Raw genomic sequence first — 20,010 nt, forward strand, 5'->3', positions numbered from 1 at the left:
GGCTTCTCATCAGACAGGAAGCGGAAGTTGACGACATCACGTCTAACCTTTATGTAAACCGGAATTCTTTGAGATCATTTTTGTAACAAGAACCGTCCAAGAAAAATACAATTCCTTCAGAAAAAATAGCAAAACACACAAGTAATGATTTTAACTGTGAACAGGCGGAGAAGCAGCTGCCCTGTAACGACGCACAGAATTCACCTGTGAGGTAACGAAGGCGGGTTCCAGTCATTTTTTATTTTAGTGGTATAAATAAAGAGCATTGTGTTACACAGTTTAATTTAAATACACCTAAAATATTTATAGAAATAAAATGTGATTATATATAACTATAAAATATTTATATTTTTTTCTAATTGTTATAACTGTTAAATTATATATTATATATATTATAATATAAAATAAAATAATTAATAAAATAAAAGACAAAAAATTACAATTAAAAAATGGTCCACATAGGATGCAAACCAGCATCTCCTGATTTATTGGATCATAGGACATTCCATAGATAAAAAGGAATAAAAATATAGGCTTACCTGTCACCTAAGGGCCTGGAAACCCGATTTTAAAGTGCACACTGGACAGCTAATTGGATATAATATGATAGAGTTGGTAGATAATGCAGAGGAAGCAGCTTTTGTCCAAACTATCATCTTATAGTGTGGAACATTTTTGAACCTAGACTTCCTAAACCTCCTAGATGCCCACAATACACTCTAAGAGAGCACATTATCCACCCAGATACCCAATTAATTTTTGGATGTACTTTCAATTGAGACCATACAGTAAAGCTCGCAGCTCTTGAAAAACAGTCTGAAGCTCATCAACAGTCTGTCTTCAGGAAAAAGTAACTGCATAGACTGTTGTGTCATTTGTGAAACAAAGCAACAACAATAGAGGACCATCCATTGTTTTCTTATGTAGTTAGTTAGGGGTCTCAAGCCTATCCTGGCTGAGTTGGACAAAAGGTGCAAAGATACACTCTGGACAGTCGCCAGCTCACTTTTTCAAAAACAGGAAAAAAAAGAAAGAAAGTTTGTCTGGGTATTTATTTCCCCTGTGAGAAGCTTTTGTTGTAATAGCGTACGTGTTAAAGAGATTTGGATGTATGTATATAAGCATTGACTGTACAGTTTTACTGCAGAAGCTGTTACTCTCGGTCAACAGCAGCTGAGGAACCGAAGAGAACCCCGAAACCCTGAGCAGGTAGCAATGTAAACTGAGCTCCTAAAATGTTTGTTGCAGAATTGTTTTGTTGTTGTGTCACAGGTCTTTTCTGCTCCTTGTGAAAAGTATAGCCTACCAGTTTGGGAAGAGTCTCATTCTTCTTCTCGGGTCTTGGGTGAAAATCTAACGCCCACTGCAGAAAAAAAAGTGTTGGAAGTGTGAACTGTATAGCTTTGTTTAACTGTGGCTGTGGCGAAGCTTTAAGATGTTGCTTTTGTAACTACATTCTACTGTAGCCTTATTTCAGACTGTGTCTTACTGTCTTTCTTCAAAAAATTCTTTTTACAAATGTTGAGTTTTCAGTGGCTTTATTTCAGCCTAGACACAAAGAAATGAGATGGGTCTATGATACGTCCTGCCTAAGATGAAATGCATAGCTTTGTTTTTAATCATATTGTGACCTGTGACCTGTGACCTGCGATAATATCCCATCTATATCTACATCCCATCAGAGAAGCTCCTGCAGGTCCTCAGTAACACCGTTTTTCTATTTTAAACTAATGTGAGCTCAGTTGACGCATAAAAGTAGAATAGTGTCTCACACGACAAATTATCCTGTCTCGTGATGTCAGTCCCTAAATCCTGGCAAATCTACACAATTTGGCACCTTTTCTGACTATAAAATAGAGACGAAAACCTTCAGTGGGTATTTTCTCAGCTTTATGTGCAGAAATACTGTGACTCTTGGCTGTTATTATCATTTTTATTATCATTTTGTTTAATTTTGCAATCCAGCGTGAATTTTAATAGCTCTGCAGTGACGTCCATGGAAAGTGAAGTAACGATCAAAAATTTTCTTATGAATGGTCTCTCCTACAGCAGCCCTGTAACATATGACCCATATGCACGTATGCACACAGACAAATAAGACAAAAGGCAGCAGAGGCACAGTGGGTTAGTGAGCAAAGGAGGAGAGCTTTAACAACCTTCAAGATTAGCTTTGTCACGCAAGCTGCTTCTCATTTCTGAGGTCATAGACTGTTTTCTTACTTAGAAATAAACCCTATTTAATTATTAACACTATTTTAAATAATAAATGTGAAACTTCTGCTGTTCTTATTCTGTGATGTACAGTTATTTTTTCTACACTTTGGTGAGCTTGATAAAATACACTCACCAAGTACTTTATTTTTAGAAGCATCAAATACTTAGTAGAACCTTTTTTTTTGCTCATAAACAAGTTTCAGTTCCTGATGTCTTGGATTCATCAAAGTGTTGGCAGGAAGACATGATCAGCAATATTAAAGAGCAGGCCATAGCTGTGGCATTTAAACCATAATTTGAATCATGGCAACCAAAGTGTACAGAATCAACCTTTTGGGGCCTCGATAAATAATTTCCATCTTCATAACAACTGTATTTGGGATTCTTTTTATAACTCACCCATGTTGATACTCCAAGTTCTACATAAATCCTGCCTTGAACTTGGAGAAGGCATTTGCCTGCATCTGGGGGCTGCAGCTCATGTGTATTGGGTATTGGGCAGTTGGGCTGCTTGGTGACTGTGTGTAGTCGTAGTGAGAGATTAGTTTGCATTTCCAGTAATAAGTCAAACTGATTGTCACTGATTTTGTTGAACCTTTTTCTGGATGGAGGTGGTGGAAGGTGTTGGGTTTGGTGGTCTCAGAATCTCATCTCGCTACATGCAGATAAGATCATTCTGCTGGTTTTATTAAATGACTGCCTCTAACTTGTACTGGGGCAGTTTGCAGCGAAGTCTGAACCAGCTGGGATGAGAAATAACAGCTCCAAGTCTGAGGCCATGGTTCTCAGGTGGAAAAGAGTGGAGTGCCCACTCCAAAGGTTGGGAGTGAGTTACAGCTCCAAATGCAGAGCACGATGGTTTTTAAGGGCAGCAGCTCACAAATAATATAGCTTGCTTTGTACAGATTGCCCAAAATGTATCTTAGTTTGATGTGAATCTTAATTTTGAAATATAAATCTGTGTTTTGTTACTTTACCCACAAAGCTGTAACTGGCCAGCATCTACTGCTGGCCAGAACACAACAGGCATTTTTCAGATTTTGATTAAAGATTTGAAATAAAATTGATAATAACCACGTTATACAGCATGGACAGCATCATGATCTTTAGACTTTAGCACTGTGCCTGACCTTTGGCCTCATACCTCTTCACAGAAGACAGCAAGATTTGAGAAAAATTCTCTTTTAGTGATAGAGTGGCACAAAATGTGAATGAGGTCAAATGTTGGATCATTAGAGTGGGAGGAGGGATCCCACTGGTGTTCATATCTGAAAGGACAGGAAGATTGTTGGTAAGTAATCAGCGCTCAGGCCTGTTTTAGACTAAAGTAAAATCTGTCATGACCTCAGAGGATTTGGAGAACGTCAGCCAGCACAGACCTGTCAGCGCACACACACACCTGTCTTTCATTAGTCAGCCACAGACTTTTGCTGTGACAGATTGGTGACCTCATTAGGACTTAAGTGAAATATACTACACTCCCATATTTTACCGCAGATATCTAACTTTAACACACAAATTAGATAGAGCCTTCTCTCTGAACCTTCAAATCAGCATGTTTAACCACTTTCTGCATTTTCCCACTTAATGCAATTAAAAAACACATACATGTTGATATATATTTTTAATGGTATTATTACATAAAGATTTTTGTCGTACATACATTTTTATGAAAAAAACAATCTGGTAGAAAAAATATTGCTCTGGGATGCGATCACACAACGCAGTGGCAACACAGAGCATTGTAACAAGACACACAGCATCAAGAAACTACAGATTTCCATCTGCATAAATACAGTGTGGAAAATGCTTCATTCATGTGCTACATGCTTTTCATGAGAAATATCAGTTGTACAGCTGAACATCAACAGAAACACTGGCTAACACTTGGCTACAATGGCTTTATTCCACTGTAATAACCGGTGTAATAACTTTAACATATGAAGCTACATATTTTTTACTTCTCCTCTATGATCGTGTTCATATTCTGTTGCCATGTTCACCAACAATGTGTGTTCAATTGTAATTGGTAAAACTGAGGATGGATGTGGTTCAGGATGCAAAATGATAATTTGGTAATGCTTACGATTACAACAATATAATACAGCACATTTAAATTATTATACAGCTCTGATGGATGTAAGTGTGAGTTTGACACTGACCTGATCATGTTTTGAAGATACAGCCAAGAGACTCACAGCAGTGCCTAAAATAATATATAGAATTCTGTTTATGGACACAAATTGCATCCTGTTTTCTCACCTACTTAAATACAGTTTGTTTATTTATCAACCTTCACTCATATCTGGGTAAATGCAGTTTTTTTTAGGTGTAACGGCCAAAAAAGTCTCTGTTTGGTGGCAGGAGTGCTGAATGTGATTTCTTTGTTTTGGTGTATGAAATGAAATAGTGTGTGAATGTGTGTGTGAATGGGTGGATGACTGGATATGTAAAGCGCTTTGGGGTCCTTAGGGACTAGTAAAGCGCTATACAAATACAGGCCATTTACCATAAAACTACTTCATTGTTTGGGTTATAATAAAACTGCTGCCGCTGTCCGAGGTGTCTCACACATTAAAAATACATTATTCCTACAATTGAAATACGTTAGTTTGAAGTTTTGTAAACCAAAAACCTCCATGTACGCAAACAAATAGAAATATTTCTTTTTTCTGTGAGACAGGGTGGCTTCATAACGTAAGATGAGACAATCTTATGTGTCCCTACAAAAAGTGCAAACTAAATATAGAGCGTTCTGATACGCGTTTAAAACGTTTGCACTCACTGCTGTGTGCTCAAATCGTTTCGTCATAGATTAATATGCATTTTTTGCCAGTGGAGTAAATTCATGACACTGATTTCAAACAAGTGTTTTATAAAATGTGCAGCAGTCTCCAATAAGTCAAACAGTTACATTAAAGACAATATTTGATTTTTAAACCAAACTCTGAGACATTCTGCGTTCCTCGCCACCAAGCTTTTCTTTTTTCCCCTGAGATGTCCCGGTGCTCCTATGAGGTCATTGCCATCTGATACACCTACAGCTTGAACCTTCCTCTACACAAGCGGCGGCTCTTTCTTGGCATCTTTATCCCTGTGGTGACGGCGGTGTGCGCTCCTCCTGGGTGGAATGCTGGGAGGTCGTGACTCTGGATTTTTTGGGGGGACAGCCGGTTGCTAAAATGATAGTTTTGATGGACAGTTTTCTCCATGATCCCTCACAGCTGTCCAAGAAAAAAGAGGAGCCTCCAGAGAGCCAGTCCACGTTTTCTTGCTCATTATCACAAATCTGGTGTTCCTAAAAAGTTGGCCGGTGTGTATGTTCAGGCTGAATCACTGAGAGACATTGTTATATCTCAAAAAGTGGCTTGAAAATACAGATTACATCAAAAAGTGATCACAGCATGTGTGACTTAACCATCAAGAAAATATTCATGACCTCATTATTTTTTAGTGTTTAAAGCTGAAATCCATTATCTGCTTTAGATGTGTCACCTCCCTGCTAATTTTAGACATAATATAAAACGTTACATTTTTAGATCGGACTTTGAGATACGTTTTTTTTGGCCTAATGAAATTGGACACAACACGATTTCATAAAATAATTGCAAATTTTAAATGATTTTCCTCTGAAATGACATGTTTTATTAGAAGAATAAAAGGCCCCCATACAAAGAATGTATGACTGAAAAGTCACAATGGTGTTTCGCCAGCTTCATTTGATCATCAATTTATTTATCATTTAACAAAAGAAAACAAAATAACTATGTAGTCCTCACTCGAGTCATAATCAATCATAGCATGTTGTCAAGCTGCGATACTGGCAGATCAGTTCGCAGCCTCAGCTTTTCCTTTCACGTCACATCTGACTCAGCGAATCTCAGATCAGTTGTCATTGCTGTTCTGTGTGGAGGGTTCTTGGTACTGTCCTCCCTTACTTCTAGCTTTCCATATATGAACATAGAAAGATGAGCAGGCAGGCAACATTGCCTTATGCTTTCCACCTGGACACATGGATGGGTGGGGCAGTCTAGAACAGAAGCACGTGACCAAAAATACATTACTGCAGACAGAAATAATCTCCTATCCACCAGTGGTCCTGAACGAAATCGCTTTTGTTTAGCCAGGGAGGGTAGTGTCATTATTGCAAGATGAAGAGCATCATTCTTATTCTTGCAAGACAGCAGAACAAACTGGAAGTCTTTCTCTCAAATACTCCTCATCAAGAATATTTCTAATGTTATGGATTTCAGCTTCATCGGTATGTACACGGATGACGACGTAAAACGTGACAGAGCATCGTTAACTCAAACACAGCATCCAGCTATTGTCATAGCTTCAAAAAAGAAAAGCTCAGCAGTTGTACCTGTCAGCCCTTTGAGGTTTTTCACACAGTCTGTAGATACCTGGAATGCTTTGAATGTGATAAATAACCATTGTCAGTTTATGGGGTACGTCCATTTGTCCAATTTCTATAAACCTATCCAAACCTGTACTTGGGCCAGTACTTGACTTGCGTATGCCTCGGTGTGGTTCCTGCTTGGATGTTTGCCTTTGCCGCGGGTGGCTTTGGAGGTGGTGGGAGTGGGGTTTTCCTCCTCTCTTTGCTCCTGTCTGTGATGGTGAAGCCTTGCTCGCCCTTATCGTGCATGCTGACCCTGGGCAAGAAGTGGGTAGAGACATGTTGGGATTTGACCCGGGGGCTGGAGCCCATTTTAGCTTTCCCCCTCTTATTAAGGGCCACAAACCACTCGCGACCTGTCCTGTGGTTCCTGTGGATTACTGAGGCATAAGTGTTGTAGCTGTTCTCCTGGAAACGTTCCCTGAACTTACAGTCATCCGTGAACTGTTCCTACAAAAGAAAGGAAATGCAGGGTGTTAACAAGTATTATTCCGTGTCATTTTCTTGTATTTCTTTCTTGTTTTCTGAATAATTGAACCTTGCTGTATTTGCAAACAGTCCCAAGTCATTTTCACACACGTGATTCTTGATCTGTGCATATCCAAACATGTAATGTAACCTAAACTTGTTTACCTTGTGAGTGGACACAGAAAAAGTCATTACTAAATCTTTTAGCATTATTATTTTATTTCATTTTTTGCAAGAAGATCTCACTTTCACATCAACACATACACACAACTACTGTGAAAAGCTTCTGTGCTTTCTGTGACAAATTTCCTTTGCTGTGAGATTTTTGTCCTTTTGCTGCAAAACCGGAAATGCACACGTGAGGATTTACTGTTCACCTACCAAACTCTACGTTCAGGTCCACTTACAGAAACCTGAACTGAACCTGGACCTGCACACACTATAAAAATAGCATGAATTTACATTTCTAATGAGCCAGCTGGGTCATGCTTGTGCTGCAATAATTGCAACAGATGTGCAGAAGCATCAGATACTCCTTGGTGATGGGTTAATAAGTCATCTACATCAGCGGTCCCCAACTCCCGGGCCTCGGACCGGTACCGGTCCGTGAGTCGTTTGGTACCGGGCCGCGAGAGTTGAGGCTCAGGTGTGAAATGTATGGTTTTCAGGGTTTTTATCGGTTTCCAGCGTTATTTTGTTACCGTTTTTATCGTTAACTCGGTTTTCCTGAGTATTTTCACGTGTGTTATGAATAAATCTTCTTCTTTTTCGGTACCGGTACTAGTTTTATTTTGTTGTATTTATCCGCGACACCTTAAAGGCCGGTCCGTGAAAATATTGTCGGGCATAAACCGGTCCGTGGCGCAAAAAAGGTTGGAGACCGCTGACCTACATGATTTCATTATCACAGTCACACCTTCACTGACAGCAGCAAAGCCACAAAACTCAAAAGGCATCTGCTATTGAACTCATTCAGGAAGAACTTCAGAATGAAGACATGGGCCGGTGTTTTTATGATCATTCTTCTTCTTACAATTTAATCAGCAGAGTTATTGTATTTTTCTAAACTGTGTTGGATAAGATGGATTTTTCCTCATGTTGAAACAAAAGTTTTCATCCCACCCAGGTTCTCAAACAGAGGATGAGGAATGGGGCAGGTTTAAAAAGAAGAAGAAAAAAGAAAGTGTACTTTATTGGTCCCCGTGGGGAAAATCGCTCTCTGCATTTAACCCATTCACTCAGTGAAGCAGTGGGCAGCCATTGGGCGCCCGGGGAGCAGTGTGTAGGGACGGTACCTTGCTCAGGGCTAAATCAGACTACTCGTGTATGAATAGTGCACATAATATCAGCAAGTCTGCAAAGTAAAATCCTTAATGAATTATTACTAATAATCTAAATGATCCAAATATTATTCCCAAACACTGCTTAACATGCCTGCGATAGTTTGGTTATCCAAGAAGAACCATAAAGCTTAAAGTTTTCCAGATGGACCTGACGCACATAGTTGGACTGCATCAAAATTGTATTATTTGGGTCGCAGGTTTGATCAGACTTTGTCTACCAAAGTATTAGAAAGAGATGTAAAAATGTAACACTGGCATGCAGCACTGCATTCTGCACACGTGTCATGCACAGAGATGCAGATATTCATTGAATGTTCCCGTTTTGTGCCTAAATATATCTCGGGTGGGAAACTTTGACATGTACCCAGGGATGCCGGCTTTCTTGCTGCAGCATGACTTCCTTGTATAACCTCCTGCCATTCTGAAATAAAACAAACTGTTCTGCTTTGCTGAAGAGTGCAGCATAGCAGAAAATGATGCCATTACAGCGTTCGGTAAACATGCCAGTCACAGGAGAGTGCACTGCGGCCGCAGCAGAACAGCGCAAACCTTTAAGTTATTCAAAGTGACCGACTGTTTCTTTTAGTTGTTGTTTTTAAAGGACGATTTTAAGAAAAAAGTATAGAACTCCAGAGTCACAGCTGTGGGTGGACTGAAATGAAATGCTACATTTGAGCAACTTACCGTCTCTGGAACCAGTCGGGGAATTAGACGTTGGAAACAAATCCACTGGAGCGTGTATGAATGTACTCTCACACACACACATGCAGGCACGTATACACACATAAGCATGCATACCAAGAAGAAGATTTGGCCCGTGCTGCATTTCATAGGATTTAATAGCTGCAGCCAGATTCCAGAGATCTCATTGTAAAAATCATAATGCTTGTACAGCTGTTTAACCTGGCTCCTACCCTGCAGGATAGGTTACAGTCTTTTAAAGGGTCCGTTCCCATGATCCTTGATATATATACATGCATATATACATATATATATATATATCAAACATCTTGTAGAGACTCGGTACAAAGGTAAGACATAACACATCCTACATTTTTCCAACTAAATGCGCTGTGATTTTAAAATGATCCTTTACTGAAATATAGTGAAACAAAGCATACAGCGTAGTTCAGTTTATTTAAATAAAAAACGAAACCTAAGTGTCAAAATGAGCTTTGGTGACTGTGGAGGCTGTTTGACTGCAACTGATTTCTTAACATTGTCATGGTCAAGAAACTAGTTTGTGTTGAATTGAACTTTGTGGCATGGCGAATGATCCTGATGGAAACAGGCGTCAGAAGATGAGTACACTGCTGTCATAAAGGATGGACGTGCTCAGGAACAATATTAATGTAGGCTGCGGCCTTTGAACATATTCATTTGATACCAAGTGTCCCAAGAAACAAATCCACCATACCATTACATCACCACAAGCAGCCTGAACTGTTGATATAAGGCAGGACGGATCCATGCCGTCATATTGCATTCCAAATGTCACAGCAGAAACTGAGACTCATCAGACCAAGCAGCGTGGTCTTCTGGTGCTGTAGCCCGTCTCGCTCAGAGTTCAGTGTGCTGTGCATTCACAGATGTTCTTTGGTAGGCTTTCTTTTTTAACAAGTGGTTATCTGAGCTGCTGTTACCTTCCTATCACTTGGAAGTCTTTCTATTCTCCTCTGATCTCTGGCATGAATTATTTTCTCTTTTTTTACATAATTAACTTTGGGCTGTAGACATGTTTGTGTGGGATACTCTTAGTATTTCAGCACTTACAGAAATACTCAACCAACAACATGAAGTTGTAACTTAACTCACCTTTCTTCTATGAACCTGGTATATAACTTGACTGTACATGATACAGTTCCATTTATACAATCATTTGCATAAAAGGAGACCAGTTGTTACAAAGTAATACATTAGATTACTTTTTATTGTAACAAAGGATATAATGCATGAGTGTTTTAATTTAAACGATCAGTTATTTAGTTACTTAATAGCTTCTCTGTTCTGTTTGTTAGGAAACAAGAAAAAAAGACAAATCCTGACATATTTGTAATGTTTCTGTTTCCCTCTGACTCACACACACGATCCTGCTGTTGTGTTAGTCAGGTTATCTGATCTGATGGCAGAGATGTCATCAAAGGCCTGAACACCTGGCATTATTTTGTGCCTCAGTGATGATAAGTGTCTCCTGAAGGACTCTACTTCACATTTTGAAGTGCAGGCTGAGCACAGCTCCTGGTGGTGAGGCCTTTCTTTAATTAATTATTTCATTTGTGACAAATTAAAGTGATTAGTGGTATTTTCTGCCACTACACAGGCTTGCTTTTAGCTATGTATGTGTGTATCACTCTCTCTTTTATCTATAACCCCTCCCTCACTGTTTGTTTAACAAATGCTGGCGACCCTTTCACCTTTCAGAAGATTATGTTTGCGATAGCCTGCTGAGTAGGTCACGCAGAGCAATGTGCATCTGTCTCCTCGCCCATTATTCAGCGAATAAACTGCCACTGTGAAAACATCTAAACAGTAAATATGACAGACGATGCAACAGATACAGTTCAGCACGTCACCTGACACCCTGCCGCGAGGCCTGAGCCTGAGGCCCCCGAGGTTTTACATCCACCAAATCATCAAGGCAGTTAAAGAGCACAGTGCAGCTGTAGTCACAGATTGGAGTTTAACTGTACAAATATTCCTCTGAAGGCAGAGCCGCTCTGGAGGCAAAAATACACTCCAACTGCAGGAAGCAACGAGACTATCAGAGTGCGAGGCATCTAACCAGCGAAGCTCTACTACAAAGAAAGAAAATATCAACTATATAAGCTGCAATGTGCACAAGAATATAAGCGTAAAAGCCTGAGATCATCCTGCAGAGGCAGCAAAGTGTTGAAATGTGACAAGAAAAAATCTGAACTCCACCTATCAAGGCAGATGTCACTGAAAGTTTCAGAGTTATTTTACAGATAATAATATGCTATATATAGAAAATGGATCTGAAAGTGAGGCCAATATTGAAGCGGCTTAAACATGCATTCCTTCAACTAACCAGCAGGAGGCGACTCTCATTCGTATAGATGTCTATGGCTTCTTGCTCTATAGTCTGAATAAAAGCTTTCCTGGGGAGTTCATAAGGTCAGTCAGTACTTTCAAGTCATAATGAATACATGAAATTTATCAGTATGACTCATGGTCCTCATTAGAGTTTAAAAAGTAGGCTAAAATAGGTAGAACTACATCGTTAGCCAATGACAGTGTACCTAGTGTAGTGTAAAAGGTTTTGTGGTCACACTCGTGATCTATGAGGTTATAAAACATGAACGTAGCTTCCAGAGTGGAAAAGAAGCCAGTGCAAAGTGCATTAAACCAGAATTCTATGTTAAGGCCACCAGATTGCAATACCTACGGCTGCAGGAAGATTTCTGCTCCCGTACTCGTCTATGGGATAAAGGATTTCTGATTTGACCTCTGTTAACACTTTTTCCTGATGAGTTTATTGGGTCAAACACTCTCCAAAATGCAGCTTTTGCTCAGAATTGAGGACCATCTGTGATATATTTGACTTCACTTGTCAAGTGACTGTGAAAACACTCATCTCGAGGCCTCAAAATCAGAGACGGTATATCAAGAACACTTTTGTAGGGGCCAATAAATAATCCTTGGAAACATTAAGGTGTGACACTTGGTCAACATAAACTAAAAAACACACAAAACCACCAACAGATTAGGATTACAGTGTCGGTGACCTATGCATAGTATAAGCCATGCAGTTCATGGCATGGAGTTGTGGTACCAAGCAGAAAATCCCTGATCCAGTGATGATTGTAAGGTAAGGTTTAATTATTAAGCGCTTTTCGTAGACAGGCAGTCACAAGGCGCTGCACACAAAGGTTAAAATAAAGAAAACATTAAGTAATAAAATAGACAATATAAACAATGCAAAAGTATTGATTAAGTTTTTAACTGCTTTTTAAAGGTTTCCACAGAGTCAACCAAACGCAGTTGTGGTGGTTCCACAGCCTTGGTGATTGTGTACTCAAGACTTCCAGAAGAACAAAATAATTATCTTTAGTTTGAGGCAATACCCAACAGCGCTATGTCACATTGTTTTCTCCTAATATCCAGCTGATGTAGTTTACATTGAAATCTTGTTTGCGAAGAACTGAGACCTCGAAAAAGTTTATTTCAGGGCTAATATAAGCTGGTTAACAAATCTCTGCTGGTGAATAGCACACAGTCACATGTGTATAATTTTAATAACAAGCTGTGGCTGAGAATCCACTTTGAGGGAAAACGCTGCATCGCTTCCCACTGACATGGTTTCATGAAACAATGCCGGGAGCTGAGGGGCCATAAATCGCTCAGCGTGAGCACCGCCGCAGCTCACAGACGCTCCGGCTCTCCGATTGTTGCTTGTCCAGCTGATTGTTTACTCAGCATATTGATTTTCAGTTCATGGCTCACTCCTCTTTATACTATCAGACGTCCCAGACTGGAATTAATCTGCTCTTCACATTAGCACATGCTAATCGGGAGCTGCTTCTATGTCTGTGCGTGCCAAGACTCCCGCTGATGACTCGTCAGTGCGGCTGGTTGTTGGCTGTCCGGCCTGCTCACGGCGGCGAGGCCAAGCTGCTGTGGGTAGATTTGGGCTTACTGTGTGTTCGGGGGAATTTGAAAATCTTCAAAACTGTGCCTACAGATTACAGCAGTGTGCCTTGACATGCTGATGTCAGATTTAGGGATTTTTGTTATGCAGCACAGATATAAAGCTGCACAAGCTAATAAATAAAACAAACAGAAAAGATTCTAATGAATAAATGCACCACGAGTCCAAACGATGTTTGATTCCAGCAGAAAGCAGCATCATATCAGCAGAAAATAACCGTTAACAAATTCTGGTGCTGAGTTTATATGTTTGCAGGAAGTCTCAGAGCACGACGAGTGGTCAACAAAGACAATACTTAAAGTTTTTAGGTCTTTGCAGGTATGTTTTTATAAGACATTTGCCACTTTCATCCAGCTTTACACTTCTTGACAGACCCATTTCTAGCAGCAGCAGTCACCAGTGCACTACACTATATGCTACAGAGCGGCATATTCACTAACCAAACAAGGTGAGTGACTAACACTTGAGCATAATTACAAGTAGCAGGTATTTGTCTCCATATGTAGTTTGTTCTTAGAAAGCTAAAGCTAGCTATGTGTTAGCAAGCTGCTATAGTTAGCTAGTGCACTCACAAAGAATAATGGTGCTTTCGGAATAATCGATCATATACTCTGTCAAGATTTACAAGTTTAATACAGATCATTACCAAATGCTTTTACGCTCATTAGCATACCGAATGTCCCACTTCTTTCTTGTGTTAGCGTTTCATGTTTAATTGTCTGTATCCACGTCTTGTCCTCATGTTTTTCATTTAGGTAGCTTACAAAGACTTTAGTAGTATAGCACCAACAGTCATGACAATGCTCTATATATATTAGAAGGTAAAGACCCTACAATAATACACAAAAAATCCAACAATCTGACGACCCTCTATGACCAAGGGCTTGGCGAATGTGGGAAGGAAAAAAATCCCTTTTAACAGCAAGAACCAGGCTCAGTGAAGGGCAGCTATCTGCCATGATCTGAGTGGCAAACTTAATTCTGAGTTTGGCACAAAAACTCAAACTACAAAAACTTATTAGTTACAGTTTTTGTAGCACCAACTATTATTTCACATGTCATCACTGCAAGTTTCCAGATTTCACTTGGATTCCACACTCACCATATCCCTGCTAGTGTTCTCTGTAATCCACTTTAATAGTTTGTGGACGAATACACATTGTAATTACAGGTCTGCAGCTGGATAATAATGTTGATCAGTGTCTGCCTGATATGGAAAAAGGCAGCTTGCTAGCAATAATAATATGATGAACATACAATATATAAGCATATATGAGAGTGTAAACATTAGTAAGGCCCTGACCTTTATAAATCCAAACTGCACATAACTAATTAATCATATTAAAAGCTGCTTAATTGGGCAACAACATTCCAGTCAGCACTTGCTTTGTGCCCCCTCAAGTATCCACACACTGTATGTGCTGAGTGAATTTAATAGTGTAGGAACTGAGTGGGATACTTACAGTTGCGTGCAGCCGTCCTCTTTTATTCATGGCCAGGAATCTGTTACTGTAGACCCCTTTGATACCGATGACCCCCTGAGAAACCGCAAAGAGCTCCAGGACACCTAAGAGGACAAACAACATGATCTGATGATTGACTGGTGACAGGATGTATTTTTACTCGTCTTGTGATTTTCTGTCTCTTGCTGCTCGTCCTCACTCCGAATAACAGACTTTGACATGATCCACTCTGCTGTCATGTCAGCGCTGTTATCCTGTTCAGCTGCACCGTTGAGACTTATCTCTTAGTGGGCTCTTTAGTAGGCTTCTTTAGATCGCTAGTGTTTGCATGAATAGAAAAAAGGGAACACGGAGCAGTAGTTCTATCTTTAATTATTCCAAATCTCTATGACGAAAGATTTTTATGGGCTGCTTTGGAGGAATCAGTTGTTATGAGTAAGAACCAAACTGAGGGATACTGGTGTATAAAATATTTGGGGGCCACAGAAGAACACCTCCTGAGGCACAAACCTATCGCCACCATCGCCTCCTTCAGTGTTCATGGCGTGTTTAATGGCTGAACACTGAAGGACCAAACACCAAAGTTGCTTCATACAAAAATAATAAGCAAAACCATTTTATTATTAATGAAAACATTTTATGCAAACGTAAAAGTGTACCGTTAAAGTGTCACTATGAAGATGTGCAAAGTGTTTGTTATTTACATCAAATATACCATATGAAATGTTCTGAACAAATGCACGTGCCTAACTGGACATGCCACTGAACTGGACCACGTTTGGAGGATTGTCAGTGATTTGTAGTGCAGCTAGCTGACTACATAAACAGACAATCCACAAAGTTATTCCTTTAGTTATGATTAGTAAATTAGTTTATCTTGCTAACAAAGCTTGATATTCTCCAAGAAGTTGATTCTGTTCATCTGGACGTTTCGTCACTCATCCAAGTTACTTAATCTCAGTGGTCATTGATCAGTGGTTGTTGATCAGTGGTCATGATACTTTGCATAATTAAGATTAAGTTGCTGACCTCCCAGCCCATTGTTCCTTCAGTGGGCTGGTTTCAGTCATTATGCAAATGTACTGTTTATAAGATTTGGGGAAACCTGCAGTCAGCTGAGACTGAAGAAGTCACCTGGATGAGTGACGAAACGTTTCTCCCACAAAACGCTACGTCCAGATGAACAGAATCAACTTTTTGGAGATTTACTTTCCTGGGTGATTGAGCATGCATCAAAAAGCTTGATATTGTTGATCCTATAATACCCTGGGTATCATATTTGATAAATAAGTTTCTGAGACATGATCAGACAGGATCAGTGCTCACCATAATTGCAAAATGTTATGGACAAAATTCTTTTTTTTGTCTAAAATTAACATTGTTGTTAACAAAAAGTTGCCAAAAACACTCAATTGATACAAATGTGATACAAAACATATATAATAAAAATATAATAAAAATATATCATACACAGCATGATATAGCGAAAAAAGTGGATTTTGTTATAAGGGTTGATAAACATCTCAGTTCTAAAAAAAATCTGAATTTTCTGGCTATTTTTTGATGGACTGGGTCTTACAGGGTTAAGTGATAGCATGTTGAACTAAACCTTACCTGTGCTGATGGCTTCTGTGAGTATTTGAGCCGTGAATAAACTTGGATAAATACACTTTTTTTCAATTAGAGGAACAACACACAGGCTCAGAGACTACTGCAGGGGAGAGTAATGACTGAATGCCATACAAAAGTATAGAGAAAACCTAAACTTAATATGATTTATGAGGGAAATATAAACAGCAAGACGGTGTGAATGCTACTGTGCTGATCTTTATGTCACTAAAATTTCAATCAGATTCTTTTTATGATAAAAAAAAAAAACTTTGAGAAAACTGTAAATTGTGGGGTGTGGGGCATGGATCCTTCTCTGCTTCTGAAGCGGTCAATGCCAGAAGAAGTCCCTGAACCACTGCATTAAACAAAAGATTAAATATAATGAACTGTGAAACTAACTCCCCAAAAATGCACACACACTGTTGGACCCACACAGAAATAAATCAATAAATAAAGAACCGCTGTCCTGAAGCAGAAAGGTCTCGCATCCAAACTCGAATGTGAGCATTTGAGTTAAATCTAAGAGTTGAATCTGATGCTGCGTGATGGTAAAAGAATCTTCATATTACAAATCCAAGACGCCCAGTCTCCTGCTAGTCTGCTGCCCTGTCATTCAGGCTTCAAAACCACATGGCTGAAATCCATGTAACCTGACAACTCTTCTAAAGGGGACCATGAAATGGAGGCACAAGTGCACTTTCATGGTGAGCTTTTGCTGTTTCGTCAACGGATGAGCGATGAAGGATCTGATGGTGCAGTAAAAGCTGAAAATCTGATTTATGGCTTTAGTTTTGTGGCCTAGCTGACACAGGACTTCATAAACAGAGAGGTGGGACTTTTTGCATTTTGAAACAGCTAAATTTAACAGTTCATTTTCCCTTAAGGGTTTTTATTTAGATAAATGTTTACAGTCAAATTGCACATTACTTTGTGCTGTCACTTAGAAACTAGTGTTCATGGTCAACATCCACTGGAGTGTGAAGGAGTTTTTAGTGTGAACAGATAGCTTTCAAAGTGCCAGGCATGCTCTAAAAGTCAGATTATTTAGTGAAACTGTGATGTTAGTCATCTCCCTTTAGAGGTGTAAATGAATTTGAAACAGGAGGAAATGGTTACACCTCAGACATTTCAAGTCATAATTCAATTTTCCAAATTTTTTTTTTAGTTCGTCCCTTCAGAAACACACAGGCAGCTGTAAGATTCATACCCAACCTATACATTTAACTATATTACTCTGTGATTCCTGAATTCTGTTATGCATTTATCAGCAACAACAAATATCAACTTGTTTGTTTGATCTTTGTCATTTATGATCATTAATATTTCAGAATTTCAGCCCTAAACAATCCAGCGTGCAGGATGACGCTTAAGTCGAATATCTGCACTGCAAACATCAGCGTTTGTTTGTGGTTCCAAAATCTCATTTCTCTTAAATTATCTGAAAATCAATTTCACTTTAATACTTGAGTCTGCAGCTCAAATCATTAACTTTGCAGGTACAACAAACAATAAACGTTTTAAAGGAAATCTGTTTTTTTGTGCATATTGTCGCGTTGTTGCGATTATGTCAGTCGTGCTGAGTCGCAGTCCAATACATCCTGTTGCACCTGTTACTTCTACAAATAGTCTACCTGCCACCATCCCCGGAGAGACACAAACAAGGCTCGTCAAACAGATGCCTGCTCAGATATTTCACAGGCTCGGACAGCCTAAGTTTAGCAGCGCGCTCCTTACCGTCTTTATGTGTAAATCATTGTTCAAACTTGCAGGGATGGCAGTCAAAATAGACATCGCTGCAGACAGAACGGGGATCAATTGGAACAAACACAGGATCCAAGTGCGCATTCTCAGCGGGACGCACCGGATTCATCCACGCCTCAGACCTTCATAAATTAGTAGTTAGGCTGCTTCGTGCACAGTGAGGCCGGACTGAATGACTTACTCAGCTGGTTGGGCTCATGGCTGCCGTTGACTCTACCGTCGGGATGAATCTGGAGATGGAAGCCGATGCCAACCCTACAGTAGAGTCTGCAAGTCCTGCGTCCCGAACGGATCCCCTCCTCCAGAAGTTGGCGCTCCAAAGAGACGTGCTGAGCTCCCGCAGCGGTGCAAATTAAGTGAGCGAAGGTCAGAAGGTAAAGAGGAACATTCATTCTTTCAAAAAGGAGACACCCGCGAGGCCACTTCTAGCATTTTGGTCTCGCTCCTGAGATCTGAGCACCAGAAACCGTGCGCACGCACTGCATGCAGCGCTCCTAGGCATTACCCCGGCTGCAGTAGCTGGAGTGGTTCTGCTGGCACGGGGATATTTATAACGCCAATGATCTCACTTCTCGATGCATGCCTGAGCTCTAAAGGACGCTCTTTCATCCAGATTTTGTCGCCGAGATGCCACTCCTGCTCAGCACCGACCCACAGCAGCGGGGCGTGATGGAAACGCGACAGACACCGCACATTTTCCAAGCAATCGTCCGCGCCAGGACGCACTGAGCGCGGCATTTTACGCACAGGGAAACGACATGTTAATAGAGCGTGGACGCGATTAATTCGCACTTGAAGCGACGAGGACAAAATATTTCGCTGTGGACGCTTCTTTCCGTAAAAGAAACACCGGACGGCAACAATGAAACACCGCTCGCAGGAGTGAATTCAGAGAGGTTCGGGCTGAGATCCTCAGGTGGTACAGCAGGGTTTTAACACTGGCTCACCGGACACTCAGGCAGCCGTATTTATAGGCCTCAGTCCACCTTTTCATCTGATGCGTCCACACATTTGGTGAACAAGCGTCAAGCTGACTAATGTATTCTGAGCAGTGTACAGTGGCGGGAGAGACAATGCAATTATCTGTTTGTGGTGTGGATTAATGCAACAAATAAATAAATAAATAATATAAGGAAGATATATGAGTAACATATTTATGTATAACATTTCTCCCTCCCTTCCACCCAAGTTTGACTTTTGCTACTTCAAAAGTCATATCCCCTTGAACCTGTTGAACGACCCCGTTAGGCTGTTTTTGCAGTAGATGTCACCAGGAAAAGTGCCCAAACACTGAAAGCCCCAAATAAAAACATGCCCTATAACCAGTAACACAAAGATGCAAGATTACATGATTCTGTACAGAACTGCATATCTATTTTTGTCAGGCTTTATCTTACTGGTTCAAGGTCAGCGAAAAAAGTTTGTTAGAAGATCACAGCTCCTGTGGACCTGAAATGACACAAGTGAACAGCTTCTGCAGAGATCACTGCCTTTTGCTTGATTTCCAGTCAGTGCCCGTTCTCACTGCTTACTACACTAGCTGTCATTCTGAGGATAAACATGTCAAGCCTTAATCTGTAAACAATTAAATGTCTTTTTATGTTTTTCTTACTTATAAAATGGGCATTTTGACCCATCACAGAAAGAAAAGCATGGGTAAATCATAAAAGGATCAATCTGGATGCATCAGCTTCAAAGTCTTCTTACTTTCTGGCTTTTTGTCAAGGGAACCTCCTTAATGTAACTGATAACAGCTATGCTTTTCTTACTATGTGTGTCTAAAAATGTGTAAAAATGTCTTAGATATAGTAATCTGTCATCTTGAAACTGATGCTTACCACAGTCTGAATGTTTGTCCTGTGACAGACGAATCTTCCTTTTTCTGGTTTTCTGATTTGTTACGTGTACATGACAAATAAAAACTTGACCAAAGCACATCAGCCATCCCATTTAGTTTAACCTGGCAGGATTCAGTAGTTGTCCAGCAGAACTGCACAAGTCAAATGTGTTTATTTATGGTGTGAAATTCCCTTTTTGAGATCTGACACAGTTTTCTTGCTAAGCTGCAGCAAAGGGATA

The 20,010-nt window shown here is 40.0% G+C and overlaps 1 protein-coding gene across 1 annotated transcript; it reads right to left on the reverse strand.

Annotated features, from left to right (window-relative positions):
• Window positions 1–6,694: 6,694 nt before the first annotated feature.
• Window positions 6,695–18,323, reverse strand: fgf5 (fibroblast growth factor 5). Its single transcript, XM_013910199.1, has 3 exons — window positions 18,113–18,323; window positions 14,560–14,663; window positions 6,695–7,066 (listed from the first exon to the last, which is right to left on the reverse strand). The coding sequence occupies exons 1-3, from the start codon at window positions 18,321–18,323 to the stop codon at window positions 6,695–6,697; spliced, it is 687 nt and encodes a 228-aa protein (XP_013765653.1).
• Window positions 18,324–20,010: the final 1,687 nt, after the last annotated feature.

The sequence above is a fragment of the Pundamilia nyererei genome, unplaced genomic scaffold (assembly GCF_000239375.1).
Source record: "Pundamilia nyererei isolate P.nyererei 1_Seehausen unplaced genomic scaffold, PunNye1.0 scaffold00038, whole genome shotgun sequence".
Classification (NCBI taxonomy): domain Eukaryota; kingdom Metazoa; phylum Chordata; class Actinopteri; order Cichliformes; family Cichlidae; genus Pundamilia; species Pundamilia nyererei.